This window comes from Piliocolobus tephrosceles, chromosome 11 (genome assembly GCF_002776525.5).
Source record: "Piliocolobus tephrosceles isolate RC106 chromosome 11, ASM277652v3, whole genome shotgun sequence".
Lineage (NCBI taxonomy): Eukaryota > Metazoa > Chordata > Mammalia > Primates > Cercopithecidae > Piliocolobus > Piliocolobus tephrosceles.
The window spans coordinates 123926801-123953826 of NC_045444.1; the positions used below are offsets into that span (position 1 = coordinate 123926801).

The window sequence follows — 27026 nt, forward strand, 5'->3', positions numbered from 1 at the left end:
AAGGTGGGGAATGTGATTCTTATGCAAGAGAATCAGTGTTTTGTGTTCAATGAGAATTTAATATTTGAAAAATAAAAAAATAAAAGATCTTAAAACTTAGGTTTCCATTATGATCAGACGGCCCTGTCAAAATGGAAAGAAAGCAGGGAATTTTCTGTACTCCTCAACACAAAGTTTATCTTGTTCTTGAAAAAATATTGAACTATTTTTTCAATATTTGTCCTTGCCAGGATTTCACCCTGGCACCCGCTATTGATACGTTCTAAATTTGGTTTCCTTCTGATTGTTCTAAGAGAATATCTACTTTATCATATTTTGAAATAAGACTTTACAGTATCTAAATGTGGATGATATATCCTTTTAATTATGTCCCTGATACTGAAGCTCTGAACATAACCTCTCAATTTGAGTCATCTGTGTTTCCAGGTATTGCTATAGATAAGTCACAAAATACTGAATGTTGGCGTCTTATATAAATGGTTGCAGTGTTTCCATTCTTCACGAAGCATGAGACATTCTTTGACAATACGGTGGCAGTGTTCCATCGTTTTAGGTGAAGAACAGACTTACCACACACTGCGCTTTCTTTCACTTTGTGAGACAGTGAACGAGGGACCTTCTCTTCAGGTGAAATGAAACCCCCACAGGGATTAGCCTAACTTCGTCAGCTGAGGGCTGGGCCTTCTTTTATTACAAATCTGCTGCATCTTTATACATGGTTTCAGTGAAAAACTAAAAAATAAACATGAGAATTCCCTTTCCAAGGCTCTAAGTCACCACCAGGCGGCATAACAGACCTCTCTGTCCCTGGTCTGTAGGAGACGGGACAATGCGGGGACAGTGCTGGGAGGGCCCGTGGGCAGTAGGATGCCAGGGCCTCGCCAGGAAGCCTCAGTAGGCGTCCGGGAGGAGTTTGGGCATTACCCCATTCTCAAGGTGAAGCCTCACCAGGGTCTCACCAAGAGAGCTGTGGGGTCAGATTCACCTTCTCCCTGCGCCTCTGCACTTCTCTCTGGGTTTCCTGTCTATGCATCCAGTGCCGGGCATGGTGTGGGGCGGTTCCTCACAGCTATCCTCACTGGGTGTGTGGTCATCTGACATCAGTCCTCCCCAGAAGGTGCAGCTGCCCCTGGTCGGTCGTTCTGTCTGTAGCTGGCGTGGTATCTGGCACGGGGGAGGCCCTGGGTCCGTGTTTGTTGATAGAATGAATCAGTGTGTGAATGAAGGAAGTCACGTTGGCGGCAGTGGCGGGGGGGGGGCTGTTTGGGGACAATTCGGATCATTCTGAGGACACCTGCAGAGGCCTGCTCTAAGACAGCAGCCGTGGGAGGGCACAGAGTGGCATTGAGAGGGGAAGCTGACTCGATGACGGGCGGAGAGGTGGGCGGGGGCTGTCTCGGGAGCACCAGCAGCTGGTAGTGAGTGCTGGGCGTTTCCTGACACTAAGGCTCTGTGCAGAGCGCGTCGTCTACAAACACTGTCTATTGTCTCGTTTCATCCTCCCAAAAACCACCCCTATAAAGTTGTCACTATTATTGTCTCTCCTTTACACACGAGTCTGGGCACAGGGACTTCAAGTGGAGCCTGCTAGGAGGCACTGTGGTGCCCCCACAGGAAGGAAATGCAGAGGAAGTCTCAGGACGCAGCAGGGGTTCTGCTTTGAATGTGTCACATTTGAGGTGCCTTTGGGGCTTCCAGGAAGAGGTGTTCAGATGGCAGGGGCTGAGGCTTGGAGGAGTCAGGATTGGAAATATGGACTGGGTGCCCATCAACATCTAGGTCATGGTCAAAGTGGATGGTGGGGTATTACAGGAAAGAGCTCGGAAGCCCTCCGGAATCCTAGCCCGCGCCCGCAGATGCGCAGGGGCAAGGACGCAAGGGCGGTTGTGCATTTTCCTTCTTTTCTGTGGCATTCAGAAATAGGCAAAACGTGATACACTGCAAAAGTGACTGTTTGCTATCTGCAGGAGTGGCCGTCAGTGTCCGTTAAATGAGAGCTGTGCAGAATGGCATGTGTTTGCCCTCTTATTATTTTTGCTTTAAAAACGTTTTTTAAAACCCTGGTATCAATGGTCAGTTATGTGACCTTCAAAAGCAAAAATTAAGGAAGACAGAAGAACTGTATTTGACACCTTGAAAGGCCCAGAGGGATTCTTAACCTTGGGTCCAAGAATTCCCCCAAGGGCCTTTGGATAGATTTCCAGAGATCCCCGAAATTAAATAGGAATAAAAGGGTAGCATTGCCTTCCATTATGAATGCGGGCGAAAACCTTCAGTAGCATGAGAAGTCTGTGTGACCTCAGCACCCATAGAAACCACAGATATTTCTCCGTCACTTTAGGGTTGTTGCTGAGAGCTGGGGAAATGGTTGGCATGCATCACTGTCGGTATTTGGTAGAATAAGGACGTGCCTGCATGTGCTGGCTGTTGAACTGTTGCCTCTTCACTGCAAACCCTCCCTTCCTTACTGCTGGGCCAGAGCTGTGCCCTATCGGGCCCTGCCCCCAGGAGGGCCAAAGAGAGCCTGGGCAGTGGGAGGAGGGAGCCCGGAGCACACTGCTTCCTGCCTGCTTCCTGTTTCTGTGAGCGTCACCCCAGCAACGGGACTTCACCCTGGCAGCAGCTGTTGGTTCCGTTTGTAGTGTTTTTCACACGCCCAGAGACCACCCTCATCAGTCCCGCCTGAGCCCCCGCGGTCCGGGTCCCCACTCCAAGCCTTCTGGGACCATCACCCTGGTCTTTGTCTCCAGCCCTAGCTGTTCCTGAGGTGACGCCTCTGTGGCATGAGACCTCCTTTGCTTTTTCAGCCATGCAACACCTGTTTAGGGGCTCCTTGTATTGCTTCTATTGAAATCACTGCTGTCATTTTTCCGGACTTGGCTCTGATTGATACACTGTATCAGGATTTTAAAATATTTTTTGACAGTATGTTTCAGAATAATCAGTTTCCTTCATAACCCTATGTTTTGTTACATACATTTAAAAATGTTATTCCAAGAATGCCCCACAGGCTTCACCAGCCTGCCCATGGGATCCACTACACAAAAAAACAGAGCTGAAAGCAGTTGCCAGCCTGATTAATTGCCCTTTCCTGGGCTGGGTTTAAAAGCCTCTAGGAACACAAAACATAAAGGGTTTTCTTTCTGTTCTTCCTCCCTTTCTTTTCAAATGAAGTTATGGAAGAAAATGAACTTTGTTATTTTCCCCCTTCAAAAGTAGTACCTGCTCATGGAAAAAAAAAAAAAAAAAACCACTGGAAAAGAGTAGTAAAGAAAACAATATTTCTATCTTCTTTGTGACATAAAAACACCCATGGCTCTATTTTGATGTATTTCCTTAGGGCCTTTGGTGTTGTTTATTTTTGCAGAGACATAATTGTCATGAACTTTGTCATAGCATTTCCAATTCTACTTCATACTTGTCATAAACACTATTTTTATAGCTGGACAGGATGCTGTAAAGTAGCAGGTTGACCTGGCCCCTTTCTTATTATGTAAAACTTTTAACATAATTTGATTGTGATAAAATATATCTCAGATTGACCATTTTAACCATTTTTAGGTGTACAGTTCAGTGGTTTTAAGTGCACTAGTGTGTAGCCATCACCATCATCCACTTCCAAAACTTTTTCATCTTCCCAAACTGAAATTCTGTACACATTAAACACTGACTCCCCAGATTCATAGAGCTGAAGGTGGAATGGGCATTGCTTTCCCTAGCCCTTGGCAACTGCCATGCTACTTTCTGTCTCCATGAATTTGATTAATGGAAATTTTTACTACTGGGCTTCGCTTTTCCAATAAAAGTTCAAGGTACATCATTTAAATGTGTATACTTTAACGCAAGCAGTATTGCATGACGCCAGCCTGCCTCCTTTCCTCCTTTTTAAAAAATTAGAACAGCAACTGTTGTTGAATCCCATCTTGCCGGTCCTGAGGTTATCTTTCTAGTGAGACCTTAAAATTCATATGGGGACGTGACAGCTGTCAATATTCATGAATTTCAAATGTGGAGGGCTCCTGGTAGGGAGATGGTTTTATCTTTGTGGGTTTTGTTTTTTGAGACAGAGTCTCGCTATGTCGCACAGACTGGAGTTCAGTGGCGCGATCTCGGCTCATTGTAACCTCTGCCTCTCGGGTTCAAGTGATTCCCATGCCTCAGCCTCCTGAGTAGTTGGAATTATAGATGTGCACCATGCCTGGCTAATTTTTGTATTTTTAGTAGAGATGGGGTTTCACCCTGTTGGCCAGGCTGGTCTCAAACTCCTGGCCTCAAGTGATCTGCCCACCTCAGCCTCTCAAAGTGCTGGGATTACAGGCGTGAGCCACTGCGCCCACCCCGGGAGATGGTTTTAAAACAGAGATGTGCCCTGATTGCCTTCTCTGAAAGTTTATCTCCACACAGATCTCCTGACCTTTGGTGTGGCTGATTTGATGTGGAGTCTGTTGGATTCACACCATCTGGCTTGTTTTCTGGGGAAACTCTGCACTGGCTTTCGTCTTCCTCCTTTTGTGATTGCATAAACAAAAGGGTAAATTGTTTTCTTAAAAATTAGTTTTAAATTGTGCTAAAATACACATAACGATGTTTGCCACCCTATTTTTTCAGTGACATCAGGTATAGTCATCCTGTTGTGCGCCGACACCACTGGCCATCCCCAGAACTTCTTCATCTTGCAGAACTGAAACTCCGCCCCCTTAAACACTGACTCCCCATTCTCCTCTCCACCCAGCCCTGGCACCCACCATTCTACTTTGTCTTGATGAATTGTATGAGGTACCTTATCTAGCTGGAATCATACAGCATTTGTCCTTTTGTGACTAGCTTATTTCACTCAGCATTGTGTCCTCAAGGTTTTCTCACATTGTAGCAGGTGACAGCATTTCCTTCCGTTTTAAGTCTGAGTTACATTCCACTGTGGATATATACCATGCGTGTTTCTCCATTTAGCCATCAGTGGACACTTGGGTTGCTTCTACCTACAAAAGACCAAATTATTTTGTCCATTTAATATAAGGTATTTGAAGGCCAGGCACAGTAGCTCACATCTGTAACCCTAGCACTTTGAGAGGTGAAGACAGGAGGATCACTTGAGGCCAGGAGTTTGAGACCAGACTGGGCAACATAGCAAGATCCCAATCTCTACCCAAAAAACTAAAAACTACATAATTAATGTAATGTGGATTATTTGAAGTTTCAATGCAGATCCCTTCTTATCACTGTATTACCTGATATCACTGAGCCACCATGAAACCTCTAGCACAGCTTACCTGTGGTACCAGGAGGCCACCCTCCCAGTCACATCGGGGTCTGCCTGATTTCTGCTTTCCTCACTGCCTGGGTCCCCTCGCCTTCCCCCAGAGACGAAGATGCTGCAAGTTAGAGTTGGAGCTCTAATATTATATTCTAAATGTAGGACATATCTTTTAAATAATCATAGAATGTTAGAGCTAAAAAGGTTTAATCTGCTTTATATTAAAAATCTACTTATCTCATTAATATTCTGAGTCCATTGCATCACCACGGGCAGATCATTTCCCCTTTTTCTAAAACCTACACCACGGGAGGGTCTCTTTGCCGAAAAGGAGAAGCTCATGAGCTTCCATTGCCTAATATCAGTCTTCGGAGGCACAGTCTTAGCTCCTTATGTGGCTCTCAAAGTTCAAGTCCAGCTGTCTAGATCATAACTTTCAACTAGGAAATAACTGGGTGCCTTATAAAAAAAACCAGCACAAAGTTCAGGCCTCTTGTTCTAAAAAAGTGGGAAGGTTACTCCTACTAGAGCCACGGGATGTAGACTTCCAGTTACTGTTGGGGTTCTGTGTGTTTAACAGGCACACCTCTTTCCCTGCAGCGGGCGTACCCAGCAGGCTATGCAGAGTGGGGCAAAGTAGAAGCCCTGGGGTGTGCAGGAAGGTGGGTGGGGAGGGGCTGGCGTATCAGGGACAAATGTCAGCTCCCAGATCCCTTGGTAAAGTGTGACTGGGTACATCAGATTTAGATTAAATTATCCTGAAACTATTTTTTTTTTCTTTTTTTGAGACAGAGTCTCACTCTGTGACCCAGGCTAGAATGCAGTAGAGTGATCTCAGCTTGCTGCAACCTCTGCCTCCCAGGTTCAAGCAATTCTCCTGCGTCAGCCTCCTGAGTAGCTGGGATTATAGGTACCTGCCACCAAGCCCAGCTAATTTTTGGATTTTTTAGTAGAGACAAGGTTTCACCATGCTGGCCAGGCTGATCTCAAACTCATGACTGCAAGTGATCTGCCTGCCTCAGCCTCCCAAAGTGCTGGGATTACAGGTGTGAGTCACAGCACCCGGCCCCTCAAACTATTTTGTAGATTGCATTATATAGATCAAACACCTTCATTGCACTTACATCTCTAGTATTGTATTTACTTAAATAATGATTATCAATAGCAACTCATTTAATCCTTATAAACCCTGGGAAGTGGGTACCATTATCACTCCCATTTTACAGATGAGGAAACTGAAACACAAAGAGAGGATATGTAACTTGCCCAGCGCTGAAGATTCCCACGAGGCACGGCGTCCCTAGAACCTGTGCTCCCTGTCACCGCAGCAGACAATTGTACTCCAGTATCAACAAGAAAAATAACTTTTCACTGACTTAAGTATTATCCCTTCTCCAAGTTAATCTTCCATTGGTCTAACTTTGATTCTAGCCTTTAGGCAAGAGTATCTTGTTGTGAGACATGTGATTTGTTTCCTTTCAGGTGCCTTGCAACACAACTCTCTGTTTATCTTACAAGCAATTTTAAATGCTATTTAAATTCTGACAAGCCTGAGTTCTGTACTGTGTGATTACAGAGCAAGCACTAACTCACAAAGCTACTGTGTCCTGATTATTTCTCTAATTGTAGAGTAATTTAAGGAAGAAGGAATAGATCCGCCATAACCGTAAAATTATAATGATAATGGCAGTTCTGATATTCATACCCAACAAAGAAATCAGCAATATAAGTACTGAAAGGGTGCAGATAAAATTTGTAAATACTTGCAGATTATGTACATGTCTAATCCAAAAAGTCAGTCTCAAACTGAGAGTTCAGTAAGATAGTTTGTAATAACAGAAACAAAAACCAAAGCATTCCTATATCCTACTATAATGATTTTTTTTTTTTTTTTTTGAGATGGAGTTTTGTTCTTGTTGCCCAGGCTGGAGTGCAATGGCATGATCTCAGCTTACTGCAACCTCTGCCTCTTGGGTTCAAATGATTCTTCTGCCTCAGCCTCCCGAGTAGCTGGGATGACAGGTATGCACCACCACACCCAGCTAATTTTGTATTTTTAGTAGAGACAGGGTTTCAACAGGTTGGTCAGGCTGGTCTCAAACTCCTGACCTCGGGTGATCCACCTGCCTTGGCCTCCCAAAGTGCTGGAATTATAGGCATGAGCCACCACGCCCAGCCTGATTTTTTTAAATAATGGAAAAAATGATAAGATCCCACTCAAAGTTGCATATAGGAATAAAGAAATATGCAGGGCCTATATGAAGACCGTAATAATTTACTGAAGGACACAGTTAGTTGAAAACTGCAGAGAGCAATACCTTGTCTCTGAACAAGAAGACTCCATGTTAAAGAGACACAGATCCATCCCCAAATAATTGATCAATACAGTTGGCCCTTTGTGTCTGTGGGTTCCACATCCGTGGATTCAACCAACCTCAGATCAAAAATATTTGGGGGATAAAAAGGCCAGGTGCGGTGGCTGGCCAGACACAGTGACTCAGGCCTGCAATCCCAGCACTTGGGAAGACCAAGATGGGAGGGTCGCTTGAGGCCAAGAGTTCAAGACCAGCCTGGTCAACACAGCGAGGCTCCATCACAATAAATAAATAAGAAAATATTTGGGAAAAAAATGGATGGTTGCCTCTGTACTGAACATGTATAGACATTTTTCTGGTCATTATTCTCTAAACAATACAGTCTAACAACTATTTACAGAGCATTTACATTGTATTAGGTATGAACAGGAACCCAGAGATGATTCAAGTACACAGGAGGATATGCATAGTTTATGTGCAAATACCCTACCATTTATATCAGAGACTTGAGCATCCTCCACTTTTGATACCCCAGTGGTTGGAGGGGGTTCTAGAACCAATGCCCCTTGAATACTGAGGGACAACCGTCTAATGCATTTCAAATAAAATCTCAGTTTAGAGGGGAAGGTTGGTTGAAAGCTTAACAAATAGACTCTAGGCCAGCATGGTGGCACATGCCTGTAGTCCCAGCACTTTGGGAGACTGAGGTGGGCCCATCACTTGAGCCCAGGAGTTGGAGACCAACCTGGGCAACATGGTGAAACCCCGTCTCTACAAAAATACAAAAATTAGCCAGGCGTGGTGGCACATGCCTCTGGTCCCAGCTGCTCGAGAGGCTGAGATGGGAGGCTCACTTGAGCCAAAGAGGTGGAGGCTGCAGTGAGCCATGATCACGCCACTGCACTCCAGCCTGGGCAGCACAGTGAGACCCTGTGTCAGAAACAACAACAACAATGACAAAAAGAAAAAAAACAAATAGACTCCTGAGTTAATCTGGAAGAATAAATGGAGAGGCTGGCCAAGAAATTTTTGAAAAAACGTAACAGGGGTGGTTTTCAGCTTTTTTGTAGCCCACAGATTCTTTATTCAAACACAATCTCACCTCCCCATTCAAATACTTTTGGTGGGTCCTTTACTGCTCCCTGAATAAAGCCCAAGTTCTTTAACTTGCGTATTGTAAAAAGAGCATTCTAACAATACCCAAGTGTGTTCAAACAGCAATGTTTAAAATTCCCACAGTTCCACCACTTCGGCAGAGCAGCCCTGTGTTTATTCTGTGTGTCCTTCTGGTCTTTGCGTGCCTATGTCTTTTGCACAGTCCTATTCCTTTTTTCTTTTTTGAGATGGAGTCTCGTTCTGTCACCCAGACTAGAGTGCAATGGTGCGATCTTGGCTCGCTGCAACCTCTGCCTCCTGGGTTCAAGCGATTTTCCTGCCTCAGCCTCCTGAGAAGCTGGGATTACAGGCCCATGCTACCATGCCTGGCTAATTTTTGCATTTTTAGTAGAGGCAGGGTTTCCCCTTGTTGACCAGGCTAGTCTTGAACTAGTGACCGCAGGTGATCTGCCCGCCTCGGCCTCCCAAAGTGCTGGGATTACAGACGTGAGCCACCATGCCCTGCCGCAGTCCTATTCTTAATTGTGTTCGTCTGAGGACTAAGAACACCGCAAGCTTGGCTTTGGGAATAGCCATAAAGCAACAACACAGTGCTGGGCTCGAAGCGGGACAGCTGCCTGAAAGAGGAAAGAGGGCAGAAGCTCCCTGCACGTGCCAAAAGCACTGTTGAAGTTTTAAACCTAGTCCAAGCTAACTGAGCGACACTAGACCTTCCCGCAACTTCTCTAATCTGGATGTAAATTGTAATTCTAGAGCCCCTTGTTTTGCAGGAAAACATAATCTGTGTATGGTCAAATAACAGACGGAATGAGCTGCCAGACAGAATCTGTTGCCAGTGCAACAGAACAAAGTACTTGTTCACACCAGACTCAGGTCCCCTGTTACCTGCAGTCCTCCGGGCAGTCCTGTCTGCTGGCTGTGTCTCCCTGCTTTACGTAGGAAGCTGGAAGAGGTCAGGGGATTTCCTTGAAATTACAAGCTAGTGAATGGCAGAGCAGGAGCTGGAACCTGATTATCTGCCAAACCTCTGCTTTGGAGCTTTGAGGGCTTCTGCACAGGTCACTTGCATTCTCTGCGTAGGGGTGCAGGGTTGCTTGCTCTCCCGTCGGCTTACTCTTGGATTGGGCCTTCCCAGAGGTGTCGAGAAGCAAAACCCAGTTCTTTGATCTTCTCACTTCAGCTGCTCTTTCTTCCAGCCAACTTCCAGAATTATACCCCTTGGTGTGACCACACCACATCTGAAATCTCACTCCCCACTTTCCACCCAGTGACCCGCACCTCCTGTCTTTCAGTGCTCCTGGCGCTGACTTTCTTGCAGTCCCTGACAAGCAGCCCTGCCTTCGCGTTCTCACTGGATGAAAGAAGGCAACAGATGTTAGATGCTGTGTGCACATATTCCCATCTTGACCATTCTTTCTGTGCACGCTTTGCTGTGGATCTGTTGGGGCCCCATCCAGCTGCGTAAGCTGAGAAGTGAATGTGCTTCCACAGTGTGGGCACCTCGGATGCAGGTATGGGCCCCTCTAGATCCAGGGCCACTTGACAATGTCTGAGACATCTTTGGTTGTCACAGCTGGGGTGGAGAGCACTGCCAGCATCTGGTGGGTGGAGCCAGGAATGCTGCTAGCCATCCTGGGATGCACAGGACAGCTGTCCACAACAAGGAACTGCAACTCCAAACGTCGAGGGACCCTGCTCTTTATTAATCCCAGGGTTTCCCAAAAAGTCCAACACCACATTTGATACAGATGCCACCAACAGGGTGGAGACAAGGGGCAGGGGCTTCAGTGTAATCTCAGCAACTAAAATCGAGCCTACGATCAGGTGAGAGAAGCGTTTGGAAAGCCTCCAGCGTGTTTAGGGAACCACGCCCCCTCAGCATGCCAAGGCAGCTGCCCAGTGAGGTACAGGGTATAAAGGTGGCGTGGTCAGGAGTGGCTATTTGATCTCCAGTTCTTCCAGAATTTCCACTCTCGTGCCAAGCATGTCTCTCCAAACGGCTGCTCTTTGGCGTTCCTCATGCTCCCCCTGAAGTTCATCTAAGATCTTCATTCTTCAAAGGTGAGGCTTGTCTGTTCTATGTCCAAGTCTTCTCTAAAGATATCCAATTTGTACACATGGAGAACATTTTCTGTAGTCGAATAGCTGATGACTTTTCTTTGAGCTATATCTCGAGGGCCAAAGTGCAAAAGGGCAAACCCTTCTATGAGACTGTGGGTCTATGTTTTTAGTGTGATGCTAAAGTGTGTTTTAGCCTTTATTTTCCTTTATGGAAATGCATTTGCTTGGAAAGATCAATTTGGGGATGCTGTTTTAGGGATTGCTGTGCCTTCAGCTGGAAGGATACTCACTGTTCCTGATGTTCGTTTGTCTGCCCTTCAGTCAGGCTGTCGGCAAGCCAAGCTGCTTAGTGGCAGGGCTTTACTTTTAAGCCTTTGAATACATCTTGAGTACCTTAAACTTCTCTGTATGCTATGGGTACTTTTTGAATTCAGATTATGAAGTCCTATTCTCCCCACACTTCTTTTTTTGTGAATGACATTTATCAATGACATTTGTAATTGGTTGATTTCTGAAGTTTTCAGCTAGTAGCATAAAGATTTACTTCATGGCTCTGATTATCAGAGAACATCTTTTCTAGAATGTTAAACTTTTCTAGAATTTTCTAGAATGTCTTTTCTAGAATGTTAAACTCATAGGCAGGATTACTGAGGCAAAGCCAAATAAATGAGAGAATCTCTGGAAAAAGCATATTGATTTTATTTTGTACGGAAATTGCCAGTTTTTTGGCCAGGCGTGGTAGCTCACAGCTGTAATCCCAGCACTTCGGGAGGCTGAGGCAGGTGGATCACTTGAGGCCAGGAATTTGAGACCAGCCTGGCCAACATGGTGAAACCCCATCTCTATTAAAAATACAAAAAAAGTAGTTGGGTGTGGTGGCACACACCTGTAGTCCTAGCTACTTGGGAGGCTGAAGCAGGAGAATTACTTGAACCCAGGAGGTGGTGGCTGCAGTGAGCCAAGATTACACCACTGCACTCCAGCCTGGGCTATAGAGCAAGACTGTCTCAAAAAAAAAAAAAAAAAAAAAAAAAAAGAAAGAAAGAAAGAAAAGAAAAGAAAAGAAATTGCCATTTTCTATTCCTAAGTATATATTGAAGCATTTGATTTATTTCTTCTCAGTGGGGTATACTGTTAGCTGGTGAATGCAGTTGTTGAGGATAAAGCTTATTTTCCCATGTCCCTATCTATTCTGAACATTTTAAATGAACTATTCTGACAGCATGTATAGATTTTTTTTCTTCACAGGAGAGCTGCCTTAGGAGGACTTTTCAGAGTTTGTGCCTATAAGACTGAGAAATACATAATGAATTTTAGCTGTCATGTTTTTAGAAGGTAATTGGTAGACATTGTCTTCATGAAAAACAGAATTGGGCCTGGTGTGGTGGCTCACACCTGTAATTCCAACACTTTGGGAGGCCAAGGTGGGCGGATTGCTTGAGCCCAGGAGTTCAAGATCAGCCTGGGCGGCAACATGCTGAAACCCTGTCTCTGAAAAAAAAAAAAAAAAAAAATTGCCAGGCGTGGTGGTGCACACCTTCGGTCTCAGCTACTTGGAAGGCTGAGTTGGGAGGACTGCTTGAGACAAGGTTGCAGTGAACCAAGGTTGTTGTGAGCCGAGAATGTGCCATTGCACTCCAGCCTGGGCGACAGTGTAAGACCTTGTCTCCCCATGACCACCCCCCACAAAAAACCTCAAAACTCAGAACTGGTTTTCTTAGAGATGCTTTACTGGAGGTGTTTGTGGCCATTTCCTTGGCTACTGTGTATACAGGAGGTTTCTGTGGTACGGACTTAAAAATCATCAATTCTGTGGAACACACTGGGAAAACGGATACATTTAGGATTGCTATAGACTTATTCCTAGACACTTTTTGAGATGAGCTTAATTCCAGAGTAAAATACATTAGAAATTATTTTAAGTATGCCTCAGAGTGTATCCCAAGGCAACATTTAATGGCGTAATGTAACGCCATGGAAGGGCTCTGAGCCCAGGTACAGTGCACCTTGACTGGGACTCATACAGCTCCGAGGCAGGTCCTTCAACATTGGGTCCTCCTGCTCCTCATCCTCCCTCAACTCTGCCATCCACTCTTCCTGCACAGGAACCTCTGCTTCTAGTTATCTGCCCTCTCCTGGCCACTGTGGTATTCTCATTCCCATGGAGCTCACAATCGGATCAAATCCTGAGTCAGTACAAGGTGCCAGTGCCTGCAACTCCCCTCCCCGCTCTCCACACCCAGCCTTTGGTCAGCAGTCTCTGAGGCCTCACCCCACCTACTCCATCTTTTCTCACTGTCCTTTCAGCCTTTAGACAGGCTCACGTCTCTTCCATCCTTAAAAACCGACAAACCATGAATAAATCTCCCCCACGCACAGTCTTTTCCTTGGTCCCGCCTTCCTTCAAGGCTGCCGTCTACCATTTATTACACATGCACAAATCACAGAAAATGTTTAATTGCCAAATTTTAATGGCAGAATGTAATGACCAGTGTTTTTCTAGTTGCAAATTAAAGTCTTTCCTGACCTTGCTCTCTTCACTCTGTGGCTTCCAGGAGACGTCTCTATTTTCTGACTCTCTAACTACCCCTTCTCTGTCTGGACTTGTTCTTACACACTTCTTACCCTTCCCATGTAGGTGTCCCAAGGTTCCTTTCTGCAGGCTCCTTTCTGTTCTATGCGTGCTGCCTGATTTTATCATCACCTTTAATTGGTAGTGTGTGCTGAGGTGCCTGTTAGACACCTCCACTGAAGCTTTCTGCCTCCAATTCAAATTCAGTTCAATCAATAATCAAACCCATCACCTTCCTTAGAAAATCTAAAGGGATTTAAAAAGCAAAAACAATAAAAACCCCATTAGATGAAAAATATGTGTGATGAATTGCTGGGTACAATTAGTTATGAAAAAAAATATCCTAAAGACATGTCATTTTTAAAAGAGAGTTTCTATTCCCAATTGCTACAAAAGTATAAAATACTGAAGATCAATGAGAATTAATGACAACTCATCAAAGTCCTCCATTTTGTTAGGAAAACCATTCATCCATCTATCCATCTACCTACCCATCATTTATAAGGCGCCTAGCATGTTCCAAGCAGCGAGAACATGCTTTTAATCGGGAGAGCCCATTCATAACCTGGGGGTGGGGGCTGAGGGAGGTGGTGGGAGAGATTCAGTACTCAGGTCACAGGGCAGCTGTGGGAGGGCAGCATGCTGCCATAAGTAAGCCAGGCAATGGAGCTGTTGTGGATGCTAGAGACAAGCTCACTGTTGCTTTCCAGACGCTCTTGCTCTTCTGTCCACCAGAGGCAGTCAGGACCCTGGCTTGAGGGCCAAGTGTATTTTGCGCCTGAGCTGGACCAGCTGGCCATGGGGTACCACCTTCTTTGCAGACAGCAGGCAGGGTCTGGCTCCCCTGCTTGATGCTCCTACCAATGCCCCTAGTCTTACTGGGAGATCTGGCTCCTGGCATTGACCTGGGTGTGTACCCTGCTTTGCCAGTGCCCCTGGAGTGGGAGGTGTGGTCACTGGTCCACCAGAAAGACAGCTAAGGACATTCCTTGAGTCCATGTGATGACTGTCTGCCCTGAGTGAGGACTCTGGAAGGCTGGGAGGAAGGAAGCAGTTCTGCATCAGGCAGCATGCTGCCGGTGCATTCCATCATCACGTGCTAAGGACTGAAGGGACCTGGGTTGATAACCTAGCTTCACTCTTCCAACATGCATCTGTGGACAAGTTCGATAACCTTTGTGAGCCTCAGTGTGTGGATAAAGTGTGTTGTAAGCTGAAAGGTGCTGTGTAAATTTCAAGTGAGCATTTCATGAGCCACACGTTTGATAGATGTGTTTTTAGATTTCAGTCAAAGGGATCCAAATAGGCCAGGTGCGGTGGCTCACACCTGTAATCCCAGCACTATGGGAGGGTGAGGTGGGCGGATCACTTGAGGTCAGGAGTTTGAGATGAGCCTGGCCAACATGGTGAAACCCCATCTCTACTAAAAATACAAAATTAGCTGGGCGTGGTGGCACACATCTGTAATCCCAGCTACTCGGGAGGCTGAGGTAGGAGAATTGCTTGAGCCTGGGAGGTAGAGGTTGCAGTGAGCCAAGATCATGCCACTGCACTCCAGCATGGGTGACAGAGCAAGACTTCATCTCAGAAAAAAAAAAAAAAAAAAGGAGGGGATCCAAAGCAATAACATGAATGTAAGCTCATAGTTTGTAGAAGTAATTTACTGACATTTATTCTGCTGTAATCAGTATGGCTAGTGATTCACATTCATGAAAAACAGATGTTAGGGCTCTGATTTAGAAAAATGACTTCATGTTAGTTATCTGACTAATGGGGAGGCTGAGAGCCACTGTGTCCTCCCTGTCTGCCCTCAGCTTTGTGTTGTCATCCCTGTAAGGGTTTGTCTCTCTAGCCCCAAACCACAGCGGGAGGCACAGCTAGTGAACCAAGCAACAGACCAATACCATGGAGACAAAGTAAACCATGTTTGGGTGTGGCCCCAAATTGGTTAACTGTTCTGGCATTTTCTGGTTAGCTATGATTCTGATGTTCCTAGAACAAAATTAGACCATGCTATTCGCCTTTTGTTCTTTTCTCAGGAGTCTCCTATACTTATGAACATGAATTTTTAGATTTCAGACAGGTAATCTTCATTGAGAGGGCACAGAGGAAGATAAAATTATATCACAGGCCTGGCAACTTTTAAGGATGCCCTCTGAGGCAGTCAGACCTGTCACAAAACCCAAAGTACCCTCTCAGTGCAGAGATTCTGGGCTTAACCAGTGATGTTGGGAGGTCAGCTCTGTGTGTCTACAGGCCATTAACTGCAGTGTGGAAGGGGCCATAAATTCCAAGGCACTTGTTAGAAGGGGCTATCCCTGGATCATCCTTACCAAGAGAAGGAGGAAGTCAAGCCTTGGTCGCTGACCTCACAGCTCTTTAGTTAAGACCCTGGGCATCATGCTGGCATGGTCCAGATGGACCCTTTTCTTTCTTTTCTTTTTTTTTTTTTTTTTTTGAGACAGAGTCTCCCTCTGTTGTCCCGGCTACTAGAGTGCAGTGGCATGATCTCAGCTTACTGCAACCTGCACCTCCCGAGTTCAAGTGATTCTCATGCCTCTGCCTCCCAAATAGCTGAGATTATAGATGTGCACCACCACACCCAGCTAATTTGTGTATTTTTAGTAGAGAAGGGATTTTGTCATGTTGGTCAGGCTGGTCTCGAATCCTGGGTTCAGGTGATCCACCCACCTCAGGCTCCCAAAATGCTGAGATTACAGGCATGGGTCACCATGCCCGGCCCCAGATGCACCCTCTTCTGAGGACACCCCCCGTCCCCCGCTCAGACCTTTCCAAGGTGCCCTCGGGTTTTGAGTTTTGTCTTCAAGGTGAAGGATTTAATGTTACTCTGCCAAGCCATCTGTGAGTGCTGGGGTGAACATTTTGTGTACCTCCATGTTTCTATAAAATGCCACCTTTCAGAGCCACACCCACACCTTGACTTCTGACTGGTCCTTCCAGTGTCGAGTTTGTGGGTTCCAACCACCCTTTCACCACCCTCACAATTCACCTTGCTCTAAGTTAAATTAAAAAAAAAGAAGAAGATTGGGGGTGGGAGGGAGGACTGCCTCAGAAGGGGGCTTCAAGAAGGGAACATTAAAGTTATCTGTATTATTTAGGTTGGTGTAAAAGTAATTGCATTTTTTTTTTTTTGCTGTTAATTTTAATGCAAAAACTGCAATTACTTTTGCACCATCCTAATAAAACTGGAAGGCAACTGTGGACCCTCTACATTTTATTCCTGGGCTCTGGGATCTAAAAACACCAAGAAAGATGTATTAGCATTCAACTTACAGTACAGACTTTGCCCTTGAGTTGGGGATGGTTCTGAGACTTCCACCTCACAGGACTGGCTGGCCTGAAACCCAAGTCAGAATGTAGCATCCTCTCATCTAGAAGGGTGACAGGATGGCAGTTTTCTTTAATATGCTACTACTTAGTGGAATCAGAAACCAGCCATTATTTTATTGCTGGTAATGTTCATTTGTTCCTGGGACTAAGACTCATTAGCTCACTGCTTCTTACTCCGTGAGTGTCCTGGCATGGCCCCCTCCCTGCCATCTACATCCTCTGCAGCAGCCCCCTCCCACAGCTTTTGTGGCAGGCAGTGGGTTTGTTCTCTTCCCTGGACTGCCCAGAGTCTTGCTGCCTGGCTCATCCCAGTTCTTGGTCTGGTGCCCAGCTTCCTTCCTGCTATAGAGGAGAAGGAGGCCTGGGCACCTTGAGTTGGGGCACCTACCAAGGAGACTCTATCTGGAAAAGAGGGGGGCTCCAGAGGCAGCAAGGCAGGTGCTGGCTTGCTTTTACTGGACTCCCAGGACACTAGGCACCAGGCTAGCAGGGCAGCTCACCCTGACTATGCCCAGCGGGATCCCCATGTTAGGGCCTTTGGTTCTCACCCTCACGGTGGGCACTGTTATTATCACTGGCATGTTTTGGGTGAGACTCCAGGCACAGAAGCTAACTAGCTTGCTCAATATCCCTTAGTGAGTGGTAGGGCCAGGAACCGAATGAGGTGGCTTAATTCCAGAGCCCACTTCTTAATCCTTTCCCCATATGGTTTTCAGAAGCTGGTAGCTAGCAACTGACTGGTGGCGTAGGGGTTAGGAAAATGCGTCTTGTGGCAATTACAGGTGTCTTCAAGCATTGCCTCAAGGACAGGCCAAGGGAACGAAGCCAGTCCCAACACTCTGCTCTGGGAGATGCGGTCACAGGGTTCAGTCACAGGGTTCGGGGTGTTGAGTAGCTTTAGAATCTGCCTATCTAGATCAGAATATTCAAACTCAAGTCTAGAAGAGGGCTGTTTTATTAATGGGTTATCATTCTCATCAGTGAAGTTGTGACCACTGGTAAAAGTCTAACAGCTTTCTACGATAAATTCCCAGAGAACATTTAAAATTATTTTCTCCAAATAACTGCACTTCATACAATCAAGAATTGTTATAGGCCAGGCGCAGTGGCTCACACCTGTAATCCCAGCACTTTCGGAGGCCAAGGCAGGCAGATCTCTTGAGGTCAGGAGTTCAAAACCAGCCTGGCTAACATGGTGAAACCCGTCTCTACTAAAAATACAAAAATGAGCCGGCCATGGTGGCGGGCGCCTGTAATCCCAGCTACTCGGGAGGCTGAGGCAGGAGTATCGCTGGAACCCGGGAGGCAGAGGTCGCAGTGAGCCGAGATTGCGCCACTGCACTCCAGTCTGGGCGACAGAGCAAGACTCCATCTCAAAAAAAAAAAAAAAAAAAAAAATTGTTATAACAACATTTAAATAAGTGTTATAGGGAGAAAACAAGCTATTAAAAGGTAGGCGTTTCATTATCTTTGAAAGTTGCTTTTGTGAGCCTGAGATGCTGTCAGTCAAAGACAGCTTGGCATCTGTTCATCTGAAGTTCAACGTTTCTTCCCCAGCGGTTCGCTAAGCCTTTGCTCGGCCCCTGTTTTCCTTCGCCCCCATCCCTCCCAAGTCGTCCACTGGCTCCTCAGCACCCATTTTCCCTGCTGCACACCCTCCTGACAACTCCAGTCCGCGGATCCCCTGCCCTGAAGCCCTGGGCCCGGGTCACAGCGGGAGGGTGAGTGCTCACAGGTACGCGCTCACGTTACCAAGTCGGGTCAGTGTGCAGAGAAAAGGGAATTAGGAATGGGGGGACTGTAAAATGTAAATGTGCTTTAAATTTTACATTTCCTGGCGTGGCCTGGACAGGCAGACCTTCCGATTACAATCGGCGTCATCCCGTCGCTTCTGCCCCCAGCCTGGCGAGTTTGGGAACCGTTTCCCGCAGAACTTTCATTGGGAGTTACGAGGGCGCCCTGTGCCTGGAGGAGGCGCAGGCTGGAGCCCTCCAGGAGGAGACCGGCGCCTGGCAGGGTCCTCGCGGCCGCAGTCTGGACGGTGGGGACCCCGGGCTCTGCGACGCCGGATCGGCCCCAGCGGCTCGCACCCGCGCCCTGGAAGCTCGTTCTCCCCCGCAGGCCACTGCACCGGGCCAAGGGGAGCTGTGTGCGCGCAGCTGCGTCGTCCTGGAAGTCGGCCCTTCTCGGGATGCCGTTGTTAGAGGGATGACCGGCTGGCAGGTGCAGCGGGGCTGGGACCTAGGCTTCCGCGTCCGGGAAGCTCAGCGGGGCCTGAGGGTGAGGGATGTAGGGGAGCCGAGAACGCAGCCCTCGTCCGGCCCCGGGCAGCCCCGACCTGGGAGGGGACCCCTATTCGGATCGACCCCTACTGGGCGTGGAGTCCTTCCCGGAGCGCCGGCTTCCCACGGCCTCACAGTTCACGCTCCAGCGGCTGACTCAGGCCCCTGCGGGTGGAGCTGCGGCCGGGGTCGGAGGGGTCTTTTCCTTCCGGTCCTCTTTCCCGCAGGGGCCGGAGGGGTGGTGATGGACAGGCGGGGAGGGGCCGGGCGGGACCGGGAAGATCCCGCTGAGACGGAGCGCGGGGAAGGGGCGGGACATGGGGCGGGGCCTGGGTAGGACGGAGCCGGTGTGGGCGGGGAAAGGGGCGGAGCCGGGAGGGACGCTTCGAGGCGGCACCGAGCGGGGGGGCGGGGCATGGAAGGGCGGGGCGTGGGGCGGGGCCTGGGTAGGACAGAGCCTGTGTGGGCGGGGAAAGAGGCGGAGCCGGGAGGGACGCTTCGAGGCGGCACTGCGCGGGGGGCGGGGCAGGGAAGGGCGGGGCATGGGGCGGGGCAGGGGCGGGCGGGACCGGGAGGGACCCTCCGAGGCGGAGCTGCGTGGGGGGCGGGGCGGGCCATGGGGCGGGCGGAGGCGCCCGAGTCCCGCTTCCCTTGCGCTCTTCCACCCCCGGCCGTGCTCAGCCCGCGGCTACCTGCGCCCCACCCCTGCCGGCCACGCCCGAGCCCAGCGCCGCGAGCCTCTCCCCGGCGGGCTGGCTCCTGGCCCCGGAAGCGGGAGCGTTCACTTCTCTGTGAGTGGCTGCGTCTCCGCGGACAGAACGCGCGCCCCCTGGCCCAGCCCGCGAGGGGCTCCCGGCGTGGTCCCCGAGCGTTTCCCGCCGGGTGGAGCGGGCCGAGCCCGGCAGGATGACCAGCCCCGCGGCCGCGCAAAGCCGGGAGATCGACTGTTTGAGCCCGGAAGCTCAGAGGCTGGTAAGAGGAAAGCGCTTCCGAAACTTTCTTTCCTGACTGCGGCAGGCTTTCAGGGCTTCCAGCTTGTTCGAGGTCAAGGGCAGGCGCAGGTGCCCGGGAGGCGTGGGGTGGGCTCCGGCGGGACCCCAGCGCGGTGGGAGCGGGCGCAGTGGGTGCGGGTCCGTGAGTGGCCCCGGCGAGCGGCGTCCCTCGTGAGCTGGGAAGCACATTTTATTGTGGGACGCCACCTCTAAGGACGAAAAGGCACATAGTCTCTCCCCGCCCGAGGTGGTGGGCTCCAGACAGGCTCTGGCCAGTTCTGTGCCCGGCCTAGAGTCACAGGGAGCTGCTAGTTTGCTGTTTTACAAAATACAGCACCAGGGACCGGGTGGCCAGAGCCGGTGCCCTCACCCGCGGGCTGGAACCACCGGGAAGTGGCTGGGGTGCTTTGGAGCACTCATCCCGCTCAGCACCTGAGGACCACCTCCCCCGAAGACCCCAGACGCCAAATTCACTTTGGCTTGTCTCCCGGGTCCGCCCAGCCCGGACAGTATCCTGCCTCTAGGATTTTGCCGTTGTCCAGCTCAATATGCAGTCATGGGACTGTGGCTGTAGTTTGGCATTAAAATTGGGCAGGGGATGAGGCGGAGAGGTTTTGCGAATACACATTTTCATGCAGCTTGTGGTTGAACATGAATGAATAAAAGTGAACGGGTGCACTTTGGAAAATAAATATAAAACCCTAGCTTTCAACTTCATCAGATGTTCGTGGGATCTTGGTAAAAGTATGAGCCCCAAACAATCACTCTTTCATCAGGTAGAAATTAATCATCTACTGGGTATGTGTGTAAGATTTAAGATGAATCAGACTGCCTTGACCTTGGGAGAGCTTATTAGGAAATGCCAGAGGGAGGTGTAGAAATAGTCTGATGAACGCATACTGAAAAGCCAGTTCTTTGCTTGTCAGATGGTGGCTGTTTTTTAAATGTCCATTTTAGTGTGGTTTTTCTGTGACCTCGTTTAAAACTCTGGCAGTGGGCCAGCCCTCTGGAGCTGGTTTTTACCCCTTCAACTAATTAGTTCCTAGGGGCCTGGGAAGAGAGACTCTTGAATCACCCTCAGGGAAGGGTTCTTGAAAGAAGGAAGGTGGGAATGTGGCTGAGGGTTGTTGGTGTTCTTAGGAGCAGTCTGGGACACCATAGATGGCAGGAGCAGGGGGGAGGTGAAGAGCCGCCTGCTGGACTAAGAGTCCTTGGAGAAGGAAAGAGTAAACATTGAGAACAGGATGTGAGGAAGCCAGAGACAGGCTGATCACAGGAGTGAGTAGAGGCACACCTGAAGCTGCTAAGGCACTGGCTACGGGGTCTGTTACTTAAGGCTGGGAGCCTCCTGGACGGATCTGGGTTCAGATGACTTTGAGATGCTGCGGGGAAGAAGGGAGAGGAAAGTCTGGACTGCGTCCAACTGAGTAGGTATGTGATCATCCCAGGCCCACTGTGTCCCCCCCAGCCCCCACCCCCAGTTCCAAAACCCAATAAGCTCTGAAGACCAGAAGGTTTGTGTTTTGTTTTGTTTTTATAAGTTTGTGGCAGAATTTTAGCAGTGAGACTTGCCCTGACCAAGGGGGGTGCTATTTTTGGTCTTCATTTATCCCTCTTAGTGTGAATATTCATACGTTTTCTTGTTGATGTCTTTGATTAAGGGCTGCTACTCTGGGTTGTACCAGAATATACGGTGTATGCGTCTTACTACGTTTCTAATGTCCAAAAATGCTGAATTCTGAAACATGGCCCCAAGGGTTTTCAGAGAGAAATTGTGAACCTGTAGGAGCTGTTCTTGGTAAATGGTAGCAAAAACTTTATCAGAGTGAGACATGGTGAACAAAAGCAAAACCCATTTCCTGTTAAGAGGTTAGTGTTCAGGTAGGGAAGGAAATGTGCTGAATGGTGATGGGAATTGGGGGTCATCATGGGTTGGGGGTAGGGCGTCAGCCAGCGGCTGCCCTGGGCCGTGGGCTGGGTATACCCATGGGAGAGTGGTAGTGGGCGTTTCACACTGGTTTGTGCTAGTTCATGTTCTGCGTTGTGTCCGTGGGTTCAGGGATGGGTCTCCCGTGGAAAGGCGGGACTGGGGGCCGCACCCATGCAGAGCAGAGCTGGGTCGGTCAGAGGAAGTGGATTTGGCAACTAGAAGACAAAAGCAGGATCTGAGTGGGAGCCTGGGCTTCTTCAGCAAGTGGGCACCGGCCCTGGAGCTATAGGAGAGGGTCCGATGCGGACAGTGGAGAAACTGCATTTCTTCAGCTTTTGTAACTTCCCTGTGTTTGCGATGGCTTGTGTCACCCTGCTGTCTTTCCACATACTGATGAGCATGCAGCCCTTCTAAATGACCAGCACCGTCCCAAGAAAGAGCTGTTAGGGGAGAGCGTGGACACACAGTCTCCCAAGTCCCATCTCATTATAGGTACCTGGTCCAGGGTCCCCAGGTCTGGGAGAGTGGAGTCTTGACCAACGTGGGGATGAAGTTGGCATAAGGTGGGCTGGCCCTGCTCTAGCTCAGTCTGAGATGGTGGAGCATGGAATCATATGGTGTGTTTTAGGCATGTCATTTCCCTGGGCAGGTAAGATATAAATATAGTAAAGTAGGTCTTTTCTAGTCGTATTGAGAGTGTCCTACTGGGGCAAAGATGGAGACTAAATTTCCCTTTTTCTTTAAGAGTCAGTTTCTGTTTAGCCTGAACTAATATCACACAGCGGAAGCCTCCTTAGCAAATTTCAAAAAACCCTGCAGTCTCAACTGCCACTTATGCTGAGCACAGGAAACCAAGTTATTTATAGTTGTAAAACGGTGTTTCAGCGAAGTTGATTGGAGTGTTACCTGATTAGAGCGAGATTCTTATCCAATCCCTACAGAATTGTGAGACAAAATGTTGGTGCAGTGTGTTTGCTCCTCAAAAGGCAATGTCCAAGAGGAACTTATCCCCGAAAAACCAGGCTCTGTGACTCAGCAAAGGAATTGTTTATGACTGGTTACTCATATGCCAGTGCTTCCAAAATATCTGCTCATATTTAAAGGAGTGATCTTGAAGCCCTGGAGGCCGTAATGTTTAGATTACTAACCTCTTCACCAATCAGTAAGTCCGTTAATCTCACTACATGTTAGACATGGGAAAGGAGAAGAGGATTTTTATTACCTTACTGTTTTTACTGGAGGCCACCCAAATTTGAGTTTTTTGTTTTTTGTTTTTTTTTAAATAAAGAAGCTTGTTTTCATGGAATGGACTTACTAGAACTTTTATTATTCAGACTACCTAGATACAATTAAGTAAATTCATTTCTTTCTCCCAAATTAAATATTTTGACTACATGCAAGATTTAATCATTCAAAATTGCCATGTATTTGATTATAGACTACTACTATAATCCCCCTGCCCCAGGCCAGATTCCAAAACAATAAACCAGAACACACACACACACACACACACACACACACACCCAGACCCAGCAGTGATATGTATTCTGAGACTCATTAATTCATTTTGGAAAGGGCCAGTGTTTGGAGTGGTTTCTCCTTGGTGTTGTAACTTTACAACTTTAAAACTAGATAAGTAGTTTTCCCTTGAATCTAAAGTATAACTACTTTGTAATAGAGAAGTAATTTATCTTAAATCACTATAATGAAGATTCACTCTTAATTTTAACCAAAATGTTTCATTAATATGTTTGTGTAATGAAGATGATCAAAGCAACACCCCTTGTGATCCTTCTGTCTTTTTTACTGTATGTGGTAAGTGGCTGTGTGATTTTCCTAGGGAAAGGAGCGGGCTTTCCTTGTGGGTTGGGAACCTCTGTCCCCTTCCTCTGAAGTTTCCCCAGTTTTTCCTGCTGCTCTGCTAAGTGGGTGCCTTAGCATGCTTGCCTTCTCATTGTGCTGCTAAACTTCTCTGGACTGGATTTATACTTAGGTCAGTAGCTGCCAAAGAAGACCTTAAGGAGTGAAAGTAGCTAATATTTACCAAACCCCTGCCGCGCCCACCTGGTGTTTTATGCGAAGGTCTTCTCTAACCCTTGAGGTAACCTCGTGGGGAGCAGATAGTTTTCTCTCAGTTTTTCAGATAAAGAGGAAACTGAGGCTCAGAAATGTCAGGGACTTTCCAAGCCCTCACAGCTAGTCAGCAGTGGAGCCGGTTCAGACCCAGGCCTGCTGACTCGGAACTGGTACTGATAACTGTCACCGCTGTGTACAATGCTGCAGGCAGGGGCTGGCAGGTAGTAAATGTGCAAGGTATATCTGTGGCTGCCACGGCTACTGCTGCTGCTTTTGTCGCTGTTGTCAGCTTTTCTTTGCAGGCCTGCTGTCTCATACCCCAGTATTGGGGCTGAAGGATTTCTTTTTACCAAAGCTGCCTCTTAGGACAGAAGTCCTTGTCCTGAATGCATACTGAGAAGTCTTCATTCTATCAGACTTTTCTGTTCTTTGCCTGGTAATTTCCAGACAGAAGAGAGCATTCAAAGAACTTTCTTTCTTTCTTTCTTTTCTTTCTTTTCTGTTCTTTTCTTTCTTGAGACAGAGTCTCGCTTGGTCACCCAGGCTAGAGTGCGGTGGCATGATCTCAGCTCACTGCAACCTCCGTCTCCCAGGTTCAACCGATTCTCCTGCTTGCCTCAGACCTCCCAAGTAGCTGGGACTACAGGTGCCTGCCACGTCACCCGGCTAATTTTTGTATTTTTAGTAGAGATGGGGTTTCACCGCGTTGGCCAGGGTGGTCTCAAACTCCTGACCTCAAGTGATCCTCCTGTCTTGGCCTCCCAAAGTGCTGGGATTACAGGCGTGAGCCACCACGTCCGACCCGATGAACTTTACTTTTCTACGTAAGGAAAATAATGGTAGAAATGAAATAGCTGTGAAACTTGTTTTGCTATTTTTGTACTGTGCTAAAATGTTAACTACTACTTATGTCGGCATATACCTGAGAGCCGCTGTGATTTAAGCCTTTTTATTTTTCTGGGTGTGATGTAACTCCTCCCCTACCTCATCCAAGTAGACAAGTTCATGGAGGATAAACATGACAGCTGATGTTTCTTTTACAGCTGGTTCCGGGGAGTATCCGCTGAATATAGGAAAGATCGTCAGTCGCTGTGTGCTGCCCCAAGTGGGAGAACCCTGGTACTGGTGGAGCTCTCAGCCTTCTCAGAGGAAACAATTTCAATGTTTTTGTGAAACCCTAAAGGTCTGGGGTTTGTAGGACTATCTTGAGCAGAGCAGGCAAAGGTGAAGGGATTGGAGTCCACATGTGCTTCCTGGAGGGAAACCTGTCACCTGGAGAGGAAGTGGCACAGGGGAGGCCCAGCCACCCTCGCCTCTCAGTCCCGCACATCTCTGTTAGTGGTAGTCATGGTTCTTGTATTTCCAGCATGTTGAGGCAATTGAAGGAAATGTGAAGATTCATTCATCTCAGGAAAAGCAAAAAATGTATTAACAGCAAGAGTAGAAGTTCACTTGCAGGGAAGATACTGTGTAGCGTATTTATTTCTCAGTGCCAGTGTGGGTAGCTGCTAAGCCCAAGATTGTGTTGTGAGGTTTGAATAGGTCAGTGTGTAAGTCATCAATAAAGTAACATCAATCATTTTGTTCCTGATTAATATGTTCGCTATTTGAGTATGCGAAGTACTTTAAAGAAGCTTATTATTCTGAAAAGCAAAGCCTGGAAATTTCCAGTAGCAAAACAGAGAAAGTCTGTGGGCAATCTCGGTGTACAAAAAATTCACCACTGGCATAAAGACAAAGAATTTCAGAGGGGAAGGAAGCTCTTAAAGATTATGTCCCCTCCTACTTCTTTAATGAGGGCTCATGTTCAAAAACCGAGTAATTTATCCAGGCTCACATAACTGTAGGTGATGGAGCCCAAGCTGGAGGCTGTGGCTGGGTCTTCAGACTCCTTTCTTGACAGTCCCCACCGGTATAAACTCAGACTGAGAACAGTGCAGCCACAGCTGAGAGAGGCAGGTGGCACCCAGCATTTCTTGGACGTGTCTGCCAGGTCCCCTGAGTGCAGAGGACAGTATGCTGGCTCCTGGGGCCTGTGGGCCGCAGAGAAGCTAAAGCCTTCTTTGAAGGCTGCCATTTTACCGTAAACTTTCGTGATAATTTCACAGTCTCCTCCATAATTTGTTTGAGTTAATTTTGATGGAAACATGGCGTTAAGTAATCAGTTAAGCTTTCATCTCTAACTTTACGCCGTCCAAATCTTCACGATGGCCTGAGCACCAGGTACCCAGACCTGTGCTCTGAATCACGCCGGGGCTGGTTCATAGAGCGTGATGGAGAGATGACAGATCCACACTAGAGTTCTGAAGCTGTGGTTCTCAACCCTGTATTTTTACCAGTTCCTTGACTTCCTTACTAACCTGAAATGAAATGCATAGGTGATAAAATCAACCAGTGCACATAATTTCTAGTCAATATAACATTTCCGTAAAAAATAAAATACAGGTAGTTTATAGTAACATAATGAGAATTTTGATATAGAAATACTCAAGACCAGGGTACACCAGCAGTTGAATGCAGTGGTGAGACCTGCACACACCTGTGCCTGGGGTCACAGGGAGGCCGACACAGGTGTGTTGCGCTGAGACCCACACACCACCCCTCATGTTGCTGTCTATGATGTGACATTCTGAAAAGTTGACTAACTCTCAGGAAAGTTCTGAACGAAGCCAAGTATCATCTTCCCTCAATTTCCATGTCGATTGCATTCCTGGAATATTTCATGTGTATTTGAACTGTGTAAAACATATTTTGAGTTTATATGTAAGTTGCAATAAGTTTGTAAATCCAAAAATTCAAAACAGTGGTTTTTCTTTTTTTGAGATGGAGTTTCGTTCTGTCGCCCAGGCTGGAGTGCAATGGTGCAATCTCGGCTCACTGCGACTTCTGCCTCCCAGGTTCAAGTGATTCTCCTGCCTCAGCCTCCTGAGTGGCTGGGATTATAGGCATGTACCACCACACCCAGCTAATTTTGTATTTTTAGTAGAGACGGGGTTTTACCATGTTGGTCAGACTGGTCTTGAACTCCTGACCTCAGATGATCCGCCTGCCTCGGCCTCCCAAAGTGGTGGGATTAC

At 47.6% G+C, this 27026-nt stretch overlaps 1 protein-coding gene across 6 annotated transcripts in view; it reads left to right on the forward strand.

Moving 5' to 3' along the window:
• Positions 1-19546: 19546 nt before the first annotated feature.
• Positions 19547-27026, forward strand: part of LRRFIP1 (LRR binding FLII interacting protein 1) — a 101286-nt gene continuing 93806 nt past the window's right edge. For 4 of the 6 annotated variants that reach the window (XR_002735050.1, XM_023228721.1, XM_023228722.1 and 1 more), the window contains exon 1: positions 19563-19923. Coding sequence is in view for 3 of the 6 variants with exons in the window: in XM_023228721.1 (XP_023084489.1) it covers positions 19858-19923 (66 nt within the window). In the remaining 3 variants the exon portion in view is untranslated. Of the gene's footprint in view, positions 19924-20839; positions 21375-27026 lie in introns of those variants that run through there. The other 2 variants (XR_002735052.1, XM_026446869.1) reach the window with 2 other exon arrangements.